Genomic DNA, 18,976 nt, shown 5'->3' with positions numbered 1-18,976 from the left:
ATGAAGATAATACAAATTGAATAAAATTAATTCGAAGTGATAAGACTTTTAATTTCTATTTTAATATTTTATTGGTGAACATAATAATATTATTTATAATATCTTTTAATATTTTTCTTCTTCTAATATTATTTATTTTATATTTTAATTTTGTCAAATTTTTAATTAAAACTTTTATTTTTATTATAATTTGATATTTTGATTATATTATTTATATTTTATATATTTTGAACAAAAAATTATTCAATAATAATAGTTTATATTTTTATTTATATTTAGATAAAATAAAGATAATTGGGCAGCGTTGCAAGATAGTTTTGCTTATAAATTAATTGGCGATTTTGTATAAAACAAAATAAAAGAAAAGGTTTCCCTCCATTTGTGGAAAGGCAAAAGCTGCTTTCATGCGGAGGGTTTGGAAGACCGAAGGAGCAAGCGAAGCGACAATGGAAGAGTATTTGCAGTACATGAAAACTCTCCGCTCTCAAATCAACGGTTTTTTCTCTTTCTCCTTCTTTCTTTCTTTCTTCGGAATTGTTAATTGTTAATTTCTGAAATTGGAAATGCAGATGTGGAGTATGAAGCCGCCAAAATTTCAGCTGAAGAGCAGATCCACTTTACTACCCTTGAAACCTTGCAAAATGATCTCCTCTCTGGTAATCTTTCTATTCATTCATTCATTTATTTATTTTTGTTTTGCTAATCGAATTGATTATAAATCCACGCAATTATTACTAGATCGAATTAGCCATGTTGAAAGTAACACGTCACATATTACCAAATCCTTCCTTTTATGAATACCTTCGTTTCTTTTTCCATTTCCTGTAATGTGATAGATACAGTGCTTTTAGTATTCCTTACAAGTTAGTTCAGCTTTAACTTTTTAAGGAGAATCCTAGCTCCATCTAACTACTTTTGAAATAGTTGAATGTTTTGTTCTTGTAGACCTGTTGTACGGAATCAGTTATTTCATTCTATTGTTCTTCAATGATCTTAAAGTTTTATATATTTTCTGAATTTTTTTTTTAATTTGCACCAAAATCCAAAACAATGCAACTTAGAGAAGATATTGACAAGATGCTGATGGCAAGGGTCAAATATGTTCACATATAATTGGAAAACAGAGAAAAATAGCCTCTTTAGGGTTTGATTCATCCGCACTTACCCAGGTAATTTCTCTTTCTCTCTCTCTCTCTCTCTCTCTCTCTCTCTCTCTTATTATATGAGTGAGTGCACACACATCTGTATTCGTGCGGTCAGTAATTTTGAACTTATGCTAAGAACAAGAAACCAGAACTCATAGGAAGACAAGGATAAAATTAGCCAGCAGCTACAGATGTTTGAACACAATTACTAACTCACCATATTTTCCTGTCTCTAGAAAGGTAATTAGAGAAAAGATGATAACTTTTCTTGTTAAAAATTTTTTTGCTAATATGAACATTGGACTGGTGTACTTTTCTCACTTTATGAGCTTTTACTTGTATAGGTAGAAATGCCTGGTAAACTAACCATCTATTATGTGAAGCTACTGATCAGTGATCACAAACCTGTCTGAAGCTTCAATTTACCTGCAATTTGCTAGTAGATTTCAAGCTATCATCTTCTGATAACGTGCCTATTGGTATTGTATCTACAGGCTTGCTTAATTTAAAAATTTACACTCGAAGAACTAATGTATGCAACTAGTTTCCTCATGCATTACAGAACTGTCACTGATTGATATCTGCATTCTCTCACATCTAGATACAGTGACCAAAGCAAGTGGAGAATTCAGTAGAAATAGGATATAAAGGATATTGCATTCAGTAAGAATACTGTAATAGTAATAGTAAGGATATCTGCATTCTCTTCTTGACTGCCTTTGGGTTTGCCTTTTACCTCTTCTTCCTAACTAGTAATAGTAATTAGCCTGGATATAATATTGAAATTACTTTTGATTCTGTCAAAATTGAAGGAAATCCTGAATAGGCTCTAGAGTACATTCAAGCAAATATCTGAGGTTTTGTGCATGTAAGAACAGAAAAACAGCAAATAATCATTGATTCATAAGACTAAAATCATCTATTTACACCAGGAATTGGACCTTGTCGTTCTTTCTCTGCCTTTACATGATTGCATCACAGTATCAACAAGAAAAAGAAAAAGTACGATTTCTGTATCCCCAATTTGAATATGGAGTCAAGTTATTTATAATAAACCAGAGATATGCTTATGCTCACATCTTATCCTACCATTTTGAAGTATAAAGAAGTCATTCTGCTGTACATTATTGTGGATTATATTCTGAGTGAGATACTCTATCATATATATTTTAACTTTTAAACAAAGATGGAAACCTTTAAGCACCTAATTTGGAAGTAGCCATGTTGTGGGATGTTGAAATAACTGAATTTTGGGTTGTTCGATCAAGTAAGGGAAATTCAATGGAATTCATACTCAATGTTATTATTATTTTTGGCCAACATTTTGCTTATTGTTTTTGTCTCTGACTTACATATAGACACTGGAGCTTATTCAACAGGAAAAATCAGCTTACCTTCCAAACTAATAGGAAAGAGGTAATTCCAATTGAACTTCTGACAATTTAATCTACACTGTGTGATATAACAACTATTACAAATATGTCTTAAACTTTGGGATGATGCATAGCTGCATAGCATGTTGGGCAACGTGCTATCTATATTCAAATTGTGGGCAAAAATGAATTACCTTTTTGGATGTTTTTGGAGAGAGGTCACATATATCCACATGTAGATCAATACATTAGGCTGTTGCAGACGCCATTCACAGTACTTAGTTCTATGTTAGCTATGGATTTGAGGAAGCTTTGTCTGTTACTAATCTCAATGGACCATTTAGTTCTGATGTTTAGCTGAGGTTATTGATTTAACATGTTGTAATCTCCTGATCTCATATAGCCGGATATTCTATATCATATGTGCCTCTGGATATAGGTTTTAGGCTGAACCTTGTCAATTGATTGTATTCACATTCTTTTATATGCCTGATTAATTTATTTTTCATACTTTGCTTGATTGATCTCAGTTTTGTGGTTAATTGCACAACTACGATGAATCCTTACTTTCAATTATGATAACAGCACTTACTACTACTCCAAGGTAGCCAAGGATTTTTCTACCAAATTACAGCAACAACAGGTTTGGGCCCAATAATCCTTATCTAAATTTCTGAGTTTGGCTCTCAGTTTTCAGCATGCATTTGATGATATCCTCTTTATATGTGCATAGGACTGGGTCAAATCTGGGAAAGCCATCAGAAAAATTGAAGAGCAAGGTTTGGTACTTTGCTACATCTTCTATGCTTTTCTTTTATTAGGAATACAAATAAAGCAAGCTAGGAAACAGAAAAGAGACAGGCACAGGCAATATAGGGTAAAGACATAATTCTTATAGAACAGAGCTAGTCTACTCATCAGTCTTTCATCTTGTTAAAATTTTTAAGCTTTTGGTTAATGCTGATGAGTCCAAGTTGACTGAGTGTGAAACATATATGATGATACAATATATGGTAATTCTTGACACTTAGATTGATATTCTAGGGTTTTGTATAAATTGTATCACTTGTGATCTTTTGCATCTCCTTAAATGAACTATGGGTGAAAGAATTACTTGCGTGTACTGAGATAGTAATAAATTGATCTCCTGATATCAATAAGCATGTCTATAGAATGTTCAAGTGCAGATTTTTAATATGTTAAAATTCATGTAAAATATTTTCAGTTTATTTGTGTGTTGGGAGGGAGATCTGCTGAAATTAGCTTAAATATCTGTTTTAAGGATGATCTGGTTCATAAATCTCCTTATTCCTCTTTTGAGAAGGGTAAAGAGAGAGCCCTAATGGGAATACAATATTCAAGTAATACCCTAGTTATAAATCACCCTTTAATGATGCCCTAAGTTGTTCATTTATCATTTTGTCCTTCTGATTCATTTTTCCATCTGAAAGGGACTTCTTAAAGGTCTGCTCATTACAAGTTACTACGGCTTTAACTTTCTAAGTCTCACAGCCATATTTTTGCTTACCTGAGTGTTTGGGTAGCTTCAAATTCTTGTAAATAGATTATTATTGATTTTTAAATGCTAATAATTAGGATCTGCAGGTCAACAATAAATTTGATGAGCAAATGACTGAATCTAAAGGTCTGTTTACAAGACTTATCTCAATTTATTGCTTGAGGAGATTTCTTTGCTTCTTCATTGTTATGTTGGTTATGCTTTCAAGGGTGCTTATGTTGTTATGCATAATCTGGTTCTAGATATCATTAAACTTTCAGTCTAGGGCTCTAGGCAAGTAGGCAGTACAGATCGGCTTCCAAATTGTAGAAGATTTTGCATGCATTAACAAAGAAGTCATACCAGAAAGGGTGGACTTATGTCTTTCTAGATATTTCACTTGATCAATACCCTGCTAGTTGTCGAAAGAAAAAAAATTGGTCTGCAAATAACATGGATCTTCAGGAAGTACATCACATTACTTTAGCATGCTCTAAGCAAGACATAATCTAAGGATTGCTTTTCAATATCAAGAAAGATCATTCAGCTTGGGAACAGTACTTTATTAATCTATGATGAAATTGTGAGATTTGCAGAAAGGAAGAAAAAGCAAAAACAAAACTTAGAGTTCATCAATGATACAAAGTTTTCACTTTAATTTTGCATTATATAGGTTTTATATGAAAACTCATGAATTTCCTTACATAGGGTGCTAAGTATTTGCTTTTAACCCAACCGCCTACGTTCTACAACAAATTTTGGTGATTTGCAAAATTGATCCTTATACATAGTGTTGACTATTTCATATCATTTTGAGTTTATCTTGCAGGTAATTTTAGTGTTGAAAACCATCTGATCAAAGACAATGTGGTAAAAACCCTTCCACCAATGACTTAAAGATCGAAGCAGTTGCTTTGTTCTAATTATTAGTTGGAACACCAGAACATTGAAGCAGTGAATGACCTTGTTGTCAAATTGGACTTAGCTAAGGCCAAGCTGGATGGTATTGCAAAAATGAAAGCCAAACTTGTCAGAAATAATGGCAAGGTTTGTAAATAAACATAAACAGCTCTGCCACTTGTTTGGGGTTAATACTTCATACAGAGTTGATTGATTCATTTGTTTTCCTAATGCAGAGGGAAAAGAAAAACATGTCCTTTATGGCAGGATATTAATTTATTTGCATTTGTTGATTGAATTGGGATTCAAATCACCTTTTCCCTCTGAAGATATATAGGCTAATGGCTTGGACAAGGGATGCCTTTTACTAAAGTGAATCAATTATTTTTAAGATATTTCATCCAGGGGAAAGCTGTTTCTACATTCGTCTAAAATTATGAAAGAGATTGCTTTTTTCTTTTAAATTTACTACTCAAGTGCAGTTTTGGCTTCTTTATTTACATTTCAAATTGTTCTTTTTTAAGCACAATATTTCTTGGAGGTAGTCCTCCTTACCTTGTTCAGCATTCTGTTAGCCTCTTCCTCACCCAGATGAAATGAGGTTTGAAGAAAAAGAAAATGCAAGTAGAAAGAAATGTCAAAGAGAGCTAATTAGTTAATGGTTTTTTATTTTTATTTTTTATTTTTTTTTTCAGATTAAGGAGTCTATTGAGCAAGCAAAGTGCGAAGCAAACCATTTTAAGGTGACTTGCTTGCCAAAAATCATGCTTACAATCTTGCATATTTTACAAGTATGCCATTACAAAACCCACATTAGGATTAATGGCTAATGGTTGATCTAGTTTGATAGATTCACCCCCTGAGACAAGTTCTGGTCAAGGGGGGCTAACATCAGCAACCTGATGGCAACCATTTTCAGAATTACCTATATAATGCCACAATAATATGATATGAAATGGTTGCATTACTTGCTGCTTGTATGTATGGTATTTATCTTATTTAGTTGATACTTTTGTGCTTGTAAACATTTTAGAGGGTGATTGACAGTCTCTGAAAAAAATCATAATCCATTTCACTGAGATATTCTCTTAGAAAATTGTTTATGGTTTTCTTTGTTTCCTCATCAATTTTGTTTGTAACCATAGCCAGAGCTATTGGAAACAAGTATGATGACCCTGGAAGATGAATACAAAGCGCTTCTATTAGATAAAGATGGGGAAAGTGACTAACTTTGCTCATTGCAGGACCAGTTTGAACAAATAAAGGTAGATACATTTTTTAGATTATGTTTTCTATTTCATGAAATGGCCTTCTGATGTGGTGCACAGCTAGATTTAAGCAAGGTCTTAATTTAGATGGTTGAACATTTTCATTATCCAGGTTCTTGCGAGGAAAATTGATGATTCTGACAGTTTGACACTGACTTTAACGTTTAAATATATCCATCTTAAAAGTCTCTTAGACCAGTGTTTTCCTTGCAAGATCATTAATAGGTGCCTCCATGTCCCACGGGGAATTCCTAATGTGATTAAATGTGCATGTGGAGAAGAATACAGGTTGAATGTTTGTGCTTGACAAATTAAAAAAACATGTGACCTTGGATAACTCAAAAATGACAAAGAATCAGTTTTCTGTTACATGTAATGTATAACTCACCACCGATAGGAAATTCTGGTAAAATGTTAATAGTTGTTATGGAGTAAACTTTTTAGTAATTTGAGAATTATGTTGGAGAATAGGTTTCAACAAAGGAAACATCTACAGTCTATGCTGTTTATTTTACTGGAGAAAGAAATCAATACATGCCAGCGCTTTCATATTATGATGAGATAATTTGCAATTCCTATTGAGAAGTTAAATGTATTAGTTCCTGAAGTTGTGATTCATAATTCTGTGAAATTTTGTCATCTCTCACTGTGCCAATATTGTTTGATGTGCTCTTTTTCCAGTTACCCAGCCATCTTATATTTTTAGCTTTTTCAGATTCCTTGTGAAAAAGAATGAAACATGTTGCTGCTTCAACAAATCATTAAAAATTGAGCACATACATGCACACAAGGAATCACATCTCTCTTAAATATCTTGTGGACAACATCTCAATCCTTCATGTCATTTCTATGACATTCAAGAGTAAAAAAAATATTTCCTGTTGCAACAATTTCTTACAAATTCAGATTTATATTATTCTTAGAATTTGAAAGTATCTTACTGGTTGATGTGTATATGCTTTCATATGTATTGGCTATATTCTTGCTACTGAATTAACTATAGAAGTATATGCTCTAAGATGCATAAAAATGAGAGAGAGAGATAGAGTATCATTTGATCCCTAGAGCATCCAGAGCTCCTGCTATATTCTGGGCTTCACTGGTCTCTATAGAGATGATGTTAGGGTTGCCTTGGGGGATTGCATCTTCTCTTTTAAAGTTGTCTTCAATCCGAAGGAGCTTCTCACTGCCATATGCCACAGAACCTTTCAAAACTAAGGTCTTGTGTAGGCCACCTAGCAGGTCTTCATAGTCTGTATCCCCTTGCTCCCCCACAAATAAGACCACTTTGGAAAGATCAATTCCCCACCTTATTGAAAGATACCTGCGTAGCACAAGGAGTCATTTAACAGTAACTTTGCTCTTTATGTTGTAGGAACCACTAAATTTAGTGTAAATATTTTATGCATAAATGGTACAAAAAATGGGCCTGACCTTAGTGCTTGCATTCTTGATGCAAATAATGGCACCATATTTAACCTTGATGCTGCACGAGTGTAGACAAGATTGCACCTGAAGCCTCTCATCCGAAGCCTTTGGCGAAGGTCATCTATTCTTTGAGTCTGCCATAACTTAGATTCATCAATTACATTTGAAATGCACCTGTTGAGTTGGTAGTCCTTTACTATGATTATTATTGTACATCATCATAATTCATAAACATACTCACCTTTGCACCAGGTCTGATGCTATAAGAGTAGCATCTGGAACTACATGCGTCTAGATACTCTATGATGTCATTCTCTGCCCCATCTTCTGTCCTAGCAAGCCTCATTGCCATTGACCTCACATTTTCACCTGGCCATCTGTACTCAATGTGAGCTTCGTAGTCCATATCTGCCACCATATCCCTCCATGGATAATACATTTCACTTCCACTATTACAGACCAATGCATCAAAATCTTCAATATTTACTGGACAAGAACTCAATGCTTGCATAGTCTCTCTTAAACTTGACCCAGTTAGCAATACAAAACCTATCTTTCCTAGGCCAATACTTAAGCCTGCAGCTTTCATCACGTTCTTGATTATTGCTTGAAAGGTCTCTGTAATTTCTCCGTTGTTATTATAGCAATCAGCTGCTATTACAAATAGCATCTGTCTTCTACCAGGACTGTAAATAATGCTGGTGTTGCTATTTGAATAAGCCATTTGCGTAATGGCTTCAATGAGTTTCTTCTGTCTGGCTGCTGCGTCAATCTCTCCATTGAGTTTTATATCTCCCTCGATGGAAAATCTAAGAGATATGTCTTCCACATCCCTCAAAGAGTCACTCATTGGTTCTTCAGGAATTGTCATTATCTTAAGACGGCTAGTGGGGTGGCGGTTCCTGCAATGTTCAACGTGTGAGAGGTAGTTACGGCAGTGTTCTGGCCATGAAAAACGGTGTATGTTTCGGAGGCCATTTTTTCGGCACTCAGCCCATAGATTCTTGTCAGCAACAAGCTTAAGGAGGGCATCTGCTATGGCTTTCTGATCATGTGGGTCAACTAGGAGGCCATTGTTAAGTACCTGGGAATAAAATCTTGTTTGTTAATAAGGTGGAAATATAGTACATATAACTAGCCAAAACTTAGCAGACTGAAGGTAAGAGGAAGGATAGAAGAGAGGTTTCTCCCAAGATTAAGCAAACTTCTATATATTAGATACTTCAAATTTGGCATAAATAGACGGATTCTGAGTGATCTGTGTCATGCCAAACCAATATGGTAAAGAATTAGATCATTGAATCATGAGTTTTGGGGAAAGTAACAGGACGAGTTGGGACAGGTAATAGATGGATTCATAAGCAAGTTGGATTAAAATCATTATCACTGCAGTGGTATGCCTTCTTAGGACTCTGAATTTCATGGGGAAGCCAAAGTTGCTATTGATGTTGCATTTAGGTGGCCTAGTGGAGATGTTGGTCTTGGGATTTCGTTGAATCTGCATATTTTTCAATAAGCTATATGACTTGGAATGGAAGATAGAAACCAAACTTTTTGGTGGGTAATATGATATTACTGTATCTTACCTTCAAGATGTCCACTGGTCCACCATTTTTTGTGGCAACAACAGGTAGACCATAAGCAGCTGCCTGGGAGATGAAATTAGAATGAAAATTAATAATTAGAAGTCTGGATGTTACTAAGATCAAGTCTATGCATTCCGAGTCAAACGCTTTATACATACCTCAATGATTGTAAGACCGAATGGTTCCACTAGAGCAGGATTGATGAAAACTCCCTTTGAGAATAAAGTTGCCACAAAATGTCAATGATAACAGTTTTTAGGGTTGCAGAAAAAAAAAGTGATTACGGTGTGGCAAAATTCTTAGCAAAGCTAATGAATATATGTACCTTGGTCTTGGCAGCTAAGCGATAAATCTCAGGAACTTGTGATTGTTTGTGATGCTTGGGATAGGCCACTTGACCATATAGGTCATACTTATCGATGAGCTTTAGTACAGTTGTAAGCACAACTGAGCTGCTGTTGGACATCTCTTCAATATTGTCTCTGTTACCAAGTATCAATGTCTGTAACAATAGGATACAAATTCAATAAACAGATTAAGTTGGTGTTATGCTTATCATACTTGGATCCTGTTTGAGGTGAAACATAGTTTTACCAGGTTGGCCAATTCTCGGAGGGGCTGGCACTCTCCAAAAGCCTTGAGTAATGTAGTAACATTTTTCTTGGGGTCAGGACGAGATAGTGCAAGTATTGTGGGCTTGTGAGGATTCGTGAAAAAGCGCATTATCTGCGTTGTTAAAAACAGTTAGACAATGTTGCTGGAAACCAGACCATATCATCTGACAAGATACTGGATGTCTCAAAGAGATTTTTTTTTTCCTTTCTGAAAAAAAAAAGGAATAGAAAGCAAAATGTATACAATAAAAAAAAAAAAAGAAAACAAAAGCAAATAGCCAAAAAACATCAATCAAGCTTAGTGTTCAAATAGTTTTTCTCTGTTTGGGGCAATAGATAAGATTCACTTGAGTACATAACAATAGTTTTCTTAATGAATAAAATTATCGATTCTCATTTGAGTTTTGAGTAAGAGAATGATGTTTGACCTCAGACCATATTTGAGGTAGATGCCTTTTGTTTTGAGCTCTGTCGGATCCAAGCAATGACTTGAGATCACCATCATTTTCCAATGAATCTTGTGTTGTAACGTAGCTGAAGTCCATGCCCGGTGGTATGACCTGATTCCATATAAGAAATTAAGCATTTAAGATTATTGTTGTTATTAGACCTTATCAAAATACAACTTCTGGTCCGCCTTTCTGCACATGAATGTGATTATAGGTTAGCTAGAACTTGGAAGTAATTGTACTATATATGACTAAGCATTTGAAATCGTTCTTTCTAAGGGTGGAAATACAATGCAGAGAATGCAGAGCATGTCTGTACGTACCACCATCCTTGGCATGTATCTTCCAAGGCAACTTACTCCACGTCGTCTTCTAACTCTAAGCTTCCTCTCTAACTTAAGATCAAAGCCATCATACAATCCCCATTGCTCTTCTATCTCTTGCCTTGTGCTAGTTACCACCATTTCAGCTGCATCCAACCCCAACTCTTCACCCTCAATCCTCCTCATTATCTTGTATGTGGCATTTATATCTTCCCTAGACAATCTTCCTTGTTTGAGCAGTTGTTCAAACTTGTTCCGACCAAGTGAGTGACCTGTTAGAACCATGGGCACATTTAAGGCCCCGGACAAGTGGGCTGCAACCTCTCCAGCATCGGCATAATGGCCATGGATCACGTAAGGCCATGTTGGTTTCCCCCCGTCGACTTGGTCACCCAAAGCCCTCGCCATATTTACAATGTGGTTTAGAGCCCCATCAACAAATTCAGGAATGTGAGGCCAGAGAGATTCTTTGGCTATGTACCTAGAGGGAGAAACTTTGTATTCAGATTTCAGGCGTAAGCCAACTTGGAACTAGCCAAGTAACGTAATTAGAAATATATAGAAAAATAAAAATGAACATGTAATTACTTGTCACGAGGCCCGCAAGGGATGCGGATTATGTAGGCTCCACAACTTCCAGTATCATCGGATGGGCAGGACAACATCTCTATAGGCTCACCATAGCTTGAATCTACTTCGGGTGACGTGATTTGTCTGGTTAGCAAATCCACACGATGAACTCCTTTCGTGTTTGCTAAAGCCCGAGCAAGTTCAACAACATATTTCACCTGAAAATAAACCACAAGCGTGCTCAGTTCCTTAGCTTAGTTTAGTAACCGGGTTGACATCATTTACTTTTATGTCATTGATTTGACTCTATGTTTCCATTTTCGGACAAGTTTTTAGAACCAAATAAATGAAAATATTAAGGCACTTTGTAGTTTGTACCTGCCCACCCGTATCAGAATCCCTCCCAAGTTCCATGTTTTCTCCGCGGACTAGCCCATGTATGCTGCATGCCAGGAACAATAAACAGTTAATGACTTTTATCTCTTTTTTTTTATTTAAAATATATATATTTTTTTGCGTTCATTGAAAAAGCACATTTGGTGTGTTGCAATACCTAATCAAGACAATGTAGAGATGTTTAGACTTATCATCATCAAACCAGATTTGAGTGTCAGAGTTGATCCTGGATATGTCCTTGATTGATTCCAAAATATTGGAATCACCTTTTTCCTTCTCACCTTCGGAGAGCTCCGATAGGTCATCTGCAGCATCGTTACGACCTTGCTCACGTTCAAGTCGTCGTTTTGTTAGCTTTCGTTCATCATCCCATGCTATCTGCAAATATAATGTTAATTTCCTTCTTTTATGTTTAACAGTCAAAAAAGAAAAAAATTTCCTTGCTTATTTAATACCATTATTCATTATCCAAGAATGTGTGATGTGCATCTATGTGATTATATACTCCTTCCGTTTAAAAAAGTTGTTACTGTTTGATGTTTAGTGGTCAAATTTTATCAAACCAAAAAAAAGAAAATTATCAATTTTGATTTAAATTATTTTAAATATTTTAGTGAATTTAAATTTTAAAAGTCATATGTCTAGAGACTATTTTATTCAAAGTTTATAAAAATTACTTTCCCAGGTTTTAATCAATAATAAATTTAAAATAAAAAGAGATCATATTAAAAATTTTGACCATGAAAAGTCAAACAGTGACTAATTTTTTTTTTTTTTAAATAGAGGGAATATGTTTATACACATTTATAGAAATATATGTATGATGCCCAACATGTAAAGTTTATCTTATATGCAAATATATGAAACTAACTTGGATCAATGTAAATTAGAACTATGAAGATAAATTAATTCAATGTAAATGTTATCTTTCTTATTTATCAAATAAATTCAACTAATGAAAGTTTTTAAATTGAATTAGAATTATTATTTATAAATGTTAGAAAATATTTTCAAAAATGAAAATATGATTAAATAAAAACTTAATCAAAGAAAAATTACATTAAAAGAGAAATCAAGTTAACTTAATAAATAATTTAAGGTAAAGTCTTAAAGATCAAAGATATGATTCTAGACTTAAAAAATCATATAAAAAAACTATATAAGAGAGCAGTCGACCGCCTTAGACTTCTAGGAAGAAGGCAAAAAGTTGACTGCTTTATCAAACAGAAGCTAAATTTAGATTTTGTAGAAATAGCAATTGATTGTCAACCTAGACTAATCTATTGCTATATTTAGAAAGTGAGTAGAATTGATTTCAAAACCTAATGAAATCAATTGTCAATGGATGATAGTTTTCTGGGATTAATCTATGTTATAACCAATCTGCTGTTAAGGAAGAGTCGATTGTTTTATAAAAGGTCGAATGTGGAACTTTTTTGAAAATTAAAATAAGTCGAATGCTATATAAAACAGTCAACTGCTCACATGTTGAATACATTATGTATGGAGAAAGGAGTTGATTGCTTTATAGAGGAGTGACTACCTTACTATAGAAAGCATTATGGAAATTAGAATTCCATAGAGGCAAACGATTGCTTTCTTGGGGCAACTAACTTTTCTGCATGAAAAGTTATAATTGCCATAAACATGAAAAGTGATTTTTTTTTTTTTTGTATGAAAAGTTTGATTATTTAAATGAACAAATATATCTATAATCTTTTAAAAAGATATATTTATAATAAAAAAGAGATGATCTTTGATTGAAACAACACAAATAAATAGTTACAACCTTAGGATTTAATCTCTATTTATAGAGATAGATATAAGTTCATTTTATAATCCAATTCAATTATGAATTACCTTTTTCTTTCTTTCATTCCTTTTTAACTTAAAGGTAAGTTACTTTAGCATTGTTTGCAATAGAAAACATTACAAAGACAAGGCATTTCTATTTCTACTAAGGTGTGTTTAGTGGTTTATATACTATTATAAAGTATAAACAAACAATTCATTGTATTTTGGAGGTGTTTCAATTCACCCTTTTTGCATACTAAAACTTGTTGGGGTGAAGTAAGTCTTAAGGAATATGGTGTTTGCAGCACTACTTGAAGTTATTTTGTTCATGTTTGAAGGTCTATTATTATTCAATACCAACTTTTCAACAAAAAGGCTACAAGAAGTTCACGAGACAATCAAGTATTCACAAGTTTTTTTATAGCCTTGCAACTCATTATTTTTCTAACAATAAATTAGATGAATCATATTAATATTTATAATAAAATATTCAAAATGATTATTTAGAAATATAAGTAATCCCTAAAAATTTTTCTTTACAAATCCCCTTAGGAAATTACTTAATTAACCTGTGAGAAATTACATTTTACCCCTTTTCACACACTCATTTCTATTTTATTCTTCTTTTTTGTTTATTTATTTCTCTTCTTCTTATCACAAATCTTAAACTATTAAAACTATATTGAGTGAAAAAGTTTGAATTTTTTTATGAAAGGAAAAAAATTATAAGGAAAAAGATAAGTGCAAATGAACAGAACATTTGACAAACAGTTTGTGAATATATTCGGTTTTTATTCGTTTGTAAAGCTTAACAAACGATTATGAACAACATTTCGAAGTTTATTAATTAAAAGAATAAATCATGAATATAGCAAAATTCTTTCATATTTAGTTCTTTTGTGAAAACTAATAGAGAATTATATGAATAATTCGTGAATAGATTCAATTTCTGTTTATTCATTAAGTTTAATAAACGATTATGAATAATATTTTATATTTTGTTAATTAAACAAAAAGATCACAAATATAAAAAAAAATTTGTTCATATTTGATTTGTTTATACCCCTTAAAAAATAAAGATAAGGAGAACAAAGAATTAATAATGGAAATTTATCTTTGCAAATATATTTATAATTTAAAGCAATTGCTATAAACAAAAGGACGTGGGAGCACTTGGCTAAAGGGATATGATTGAGATGTTAAAAATTTTAAAGGACATTTGATTCATTTAAAAAAAAAATCTCTAGCAAAATGGGAATATTGAATTTTCTTTTACTATTTTTTCTTGTCACATTTATTGCAATGAATATTTATTATTTATTTATTTTTAAATAATAATTATATATATTAAACAATAGTTCTATACAAATAATAGATACTTATATATTAAAAAAAACTTGCATGTAATTGAATTAAAATTTTTACTTATAAATTGAATAAATTTTATTAATCAAATAAATTTATTTAATTAAAGTCTTTTAATGGAATTAAAATTCTTATATATAATTTGGATAGATCTTATTAATATTTTTATATAAAATGTTAAAAATAACAATTAACAAAAATATAATTATCGTTAATTCAAATGTTTTCCAACATTTGTGCTTTTGTAGATGTTATAAATGTAAAGAGGGCGAAGGAGAAAATATGGTTAAAATACTAAAAAAGACTCTCCATTATTTCACTTCTTTAAGATAAATTTTTATATTTTTATTGTGTCTAAATAAATATTATCTTTAGATTTATACCTACATAGTTCTTATTTCAAATGAAAGATTGCTTTTGTAGTTAAGGATTTTGCAAGAACAATAAAAGTATAAAAATTTATATAAATAAAGTGATAACGTTTAAATATTTCTTTTATTATTTTAACCGAATAAATATAAAAAACAAGGTTGAGAGTGCTTTTGATGAGGAGGAAGAAAGGGAGGGAGCAGTGAAGATAGAGAAATGTCATTGGCTTGACCAGCTAGGCTCCGATCCTTGACCCTCGTAAAGGTCGGATCTGGGCCAATTGTCATTAATTCGACTCTTGGCTAGTTGGTGAAGGAGCACAGGAAATAACAAAAAGAGCAGAAAAAGAAGAAGAACAAAATAAACAAACAAATAAATAAAGTAGCACAACGATATCATTAAACGACACATTTGAAATGTTTTGTTATTTATAATTGCTAAAATCGTACATGAATTCTTAACCAAAGAGTGCTTGCTATACTTGGAGACGTCGATGGGCCGAGATAAACTAAGTTCAATCACCTCTAAAACTGAAGCTATATGGCTTGACCCGGTCATTTAATTTTGGTTTAATATTAAAATATTAAAAATATTTTTATATTATTTTTTTACTATTTTAAATATATTTTATAATAAAAAGTTAATTAAAATATATTATTTTCTAATATAATAATTTGGAGTCAAACCAGACCTATAACTTAATCCATAAATACCTCTAAATATACAATCAACTAAAAAATTTCTTGATGATAAATAATAAAAATGTAATAATATTATTTAATTAATGATGTAAATGTTGAAATTAATCATAATTTTTAATTGGTAATTATGATTATTATTATTATTATTATTATGTTAGTGTAGATGTTTGAATGAAGAATGTAAACCAGAATTACAAATGTCATGACTATGTTTTTCTGTTTTGTATTATTCCATAAGCATTTCATCACGAGAAGAAGAGCAAAAAATAAATAAATAAATAGAGAAATAGTAGTAGTTGTAAGCTGTGAGTATAAGCAATAAGCTATTAATGAGGATAAAAGGAATAGGATGCAAAGTGAGAGATACCTGTTTCTTCTTGCGGGCAAGATGCCAAATTCGCCAGCACATATTCTCAAGCCTGTTACTGCGTTCACGAGTATTCCTTGTTGCTATTACCTGCACTCAACAGTCACCCTTATTTGCTTTCAATCAATAAGTTCCACAACAAAATCATCTACCTTCAATTTTATTCCCTAGAATTAATAATAATTAAGAAGTTCTTTTTTGATAAAATGATAGTAAAATCATTGTGAGTTTCATGGTAAAAATAATGTTGTCTTATCCCATAAAAAAATTGTTTTTTTTTTTCTTATTTTTAACAATATATATGATTGATATATAGTGTAAAGGTGAGATTTACTGATTTGTAATAAGTCAATTTATTCATAAATACAATGTTTAAAATTGAATTAATGAGATTTTAGCATGTTAAGATAATTAATAAAAGGATAAAAGTGTAAAATGACAAGAAGCATTTTTCTCATGGAAGAAAAAGTGCTACTCTCTAATCCCTGTAGTAAAGGAAAGAGGATATATTTGACAAGATTCATATCTGTTATGGATCTTGATCTTTAAGAAGTTGAATTAACATTTTATAATAATAATTTTTTTTTTTTAAAGTTCAAATTTATTAATAACAAAAAGAAAGATTTTTATATGCAACATATAACAATAAAATTTATAATTATAAGTATATTAATACGTAAATATATATAACAAAATGAATATATTAAATAATTGTTCTTACTATTTTTATTTATAAATCACTAACAATATTCTTTATAAAAATAAAATCATGCTAAATAATTTTAACATGTAACAATTTTAATAAAAAAAAAGTATGCTAGATATAATAAAAAAAATATTTGGTTGAAAAAAATATAATTAAATATTTATTAATTTGATTTTAGTTGTTATAATACTCATATATATGTGTGTTAAACTTATATATATATATATATATATATGTATCTTTGTGAAAATATAATTGCAACAAACTTATTCATTTTAAAATTTAAAAAACTAATTAAAAAAGAAATGAAATATGTCACTATATTAATCCTATTTATAGAGTTAAAAAACTCTACTGACAATGTATCTAATAATTATATACAAATTAAAAAAATGAGTTTTATTATAGAGCAGCGTCAAGTTTCTTTCAATTTGAAAGAAGTAGTTCCAATTTTTTCCTATCAAAGAGACTTCCTTTTCTAATTAATATCATATCAGCATGGTATAAGTAGGACCTAAAATATTCATAATGGATGCCTAGTCTCCATATAACAACATATTTCTAATAAGGAAATTTAATTAAGAATTTCCAGCTACTTTTACAGCCTGCTTTATTAAAAGCACTATTTCCTAACCCCTGAATTAATTAAGATTAGAATACGAGGTCTCTAGTTTGAATTCAGAGATGAAGAGGGTGAGGTTTACGGGAATATTGAGAGCGAGAGAGAGAGAGAGAGAGAGAGAGAGAGAGAGAGAGAGAGAGGAACCTTGACCCATGTCCTATGGAGGTCTGATTCATCAAAGCTGTTAGTGACTTCTTCCACGAAATACTTGGTGGGACTAAACAGCTTCTCTTCTTTGACGAGCTGCTGCTTATTATTCTCTTGGAATTTGGCGATCTGCAGCTTCCCAACATCCCTCTTCCTTGTGCTGCTTCCCGCATCCAGAATAGCTTCCAAGTAGCCATTGATCCACTCATTTCCTGCCATTAGTTTCTACTTCTGCTTTGATATATCAACCATATATAAGAGAAGACCTTAATTATACATATGACTCTCAAGTTTATTAAGTATGAAGAAAAACGAGGGGAGCTGGGTTTGCATGCTTTAAATGATGACTAACAATTGGGATGTAAAGAGGAAGCAAAGGCAGCTCTTAAATTTATAAGATATTGTTTATGCTCTCATTTGGTTCTCTCAAACTCCAATAGTCTCTCACTGTAAGACCCAATCCTTTAGCCGGTAACAAACAAGCCATCACTATTTTTACGACTCTCACATAAAATATAAGCTTTTTATTTAGTTATATGCTTCGCTTCTGGATAAAATGTTTTTATTTAGTTATATGCTTTTAAATTTTTAAAAAATATTTATTTTTATTTACTTTAATTAATATAATTAATTAAACTTCTCAAAAAAAAAAAAAAGACTTAAACATTTTACTCAATAAGTATACATATCCATATCAAAGAGTTCCGAATCTCCATCCTTTAAAAATTATACTTGAAAAATAAAATTAATTATGAATATAATTTTCATACATTATATCATTTTTATAAAAACAAATATATTACACATAAAATAAGTAAATAATTTAAACTCATTAGCCCATTTAATTTAATTTAATAGTTATTTTCATACTTTCATTTATTTCTTTTTGAGATTATAAATAATAGTACGAAATAAAATATTTCTAGTAAAGTATATAATATTTGAAATAACATAGAGCATTAAAATTAAAATCAATTTTAACGTTTGTAGTAATATAATTATTTTTTTATTTTTTATTTTCATAAAATTAGTAATAGTTGATTGATATTTATTGTATTGATTAAGTGCATGTTTGTATGCAATCCTTTGCATATTTGATTAAGTGCATAGTCTTTTTTCTGGTTTCTTGAATATTTGTGATATTTTTTTTGCTTGATTTGTGATTTCTTTAAAAAAACATAAGGAAAAAAAAAAACTCCAAAGAGGGCTAGATTGGCTGTCAAATGCCAACCAATTGAGATCGCACTTGAAAAATAATATAATAACTCAAATTTAATGTTTGCGGTGTCGTTCAAACAACAAATAAAACTCCAAAAATTTTTTGGCATTGAAACTTGAAAGTGGATTATAGTGTT

General features: G+C 31.4%; 2 protein-coding genes across 5 annotated transcripts; one reads left to right on the top strand and one right to left on the bottom strand.

The window, feature by feature from the left end:
• The first annotated feature begins 341 nt into the window (after nt 1-341).
• On the top strand, nt 342-6,382 carry LOC111276697 (uncharacterized). 4 transcript variants are annotated; one of them, XR_016343449.1, is made up of 11 exons: nt 342-495; nt 570-656; nt 2,504-2,561; nt 3,104-3,161; nt 3,252-3,302; nt 4,124-4,163; nt 4,846-4,886; nt 4,959-5,063; nt 5,612-5,659; nt 6,066-6,181; nt 6,297-6,382. XR_016343449.1 is itself a non-coding variant. In XM_089763469.1 (11 exons), the coding sequence occupies exons 1-10, from the start codon at nt 405-407 to the stop codon at nt 6,143-6,145; spliced, it is 663 nt and encodes a 220-aa protein (XP_089619595.1). In that variant the 5' UTR covers nt 342-404; the 3' UTR covers nt 6,146-6,181; nt 6,297-6,382. The 4 variants fall into 4 exon arrangements, 3 of the variants coding, with proteins under 3 accessions (XP_089619595.1, XP_089619594.1, XP_089619596.1); XM_089763469.1 differs by having other exon boundaries at nt 6,062-6,181; XM_089763468.1 differs by lacking the exons at nt 6,066-6,181; nt 6,297-6,382 and having other exon boundaries at nt 5,612-6,053.
• A 630-nt stretch (nt 6,383-7,012) lies between these two features.
• ATSPS4F (Sucrose-phosphate synthase family protein) lies at nt 7,013-17,984 on the bottom strand. Its single transcript, XM_022862438.2, has 14 exons — nt 17,619-17,984; nt 16,147-16,236; nt 11,708-11,928; nt 11,533-11,596; nt 11,173-11,372; nt 10,585-11,065; nt 10,241-10,372; nt 9,793-9,924; nt 9,524-9,700; nt 9,357-9,410; nt 9,199-9,261; nt 7,854-8,696; nt 7,619-7,746; nt 7,013-7,508 (listed from the first exon to the last, which is right to left on the bottom strand). The coding sequence occupies exons 1-14, from the start codon at nt 17,838-17,840 to the stop codon at nt 7,235-7,237; spliced, it is 3,081 nt and encodes a 1,026-aa protein (XP_022718173.2). The 5' UTR covers nt 17,841-17,984; the 3' UTR covers nt 7,013-7,234.
• Nucleotides 17,985-18,976: the final 992 nt, after the last annotated feature.

Source organism: Durio zibethinus, chromosome 7, assembly GCF_047325235.1.
Source record: "Durio zibethinus cultivar Kanyao isolate XHJ-2024 chromosome 7, ASM4732523v1, whole genome shotgun sequence".
NCBI classification, from domain to species: Eukaryota; Viridiplantae; Streptophyta; class Magnoliopsida; order Malvales; family Malvaceae; genus Durio; species Durio zibethinus.
Note: the sequence above shows the minus strand (reverse complement) of the source record. Positions and strands in the feature narration are given on the sequence as shown.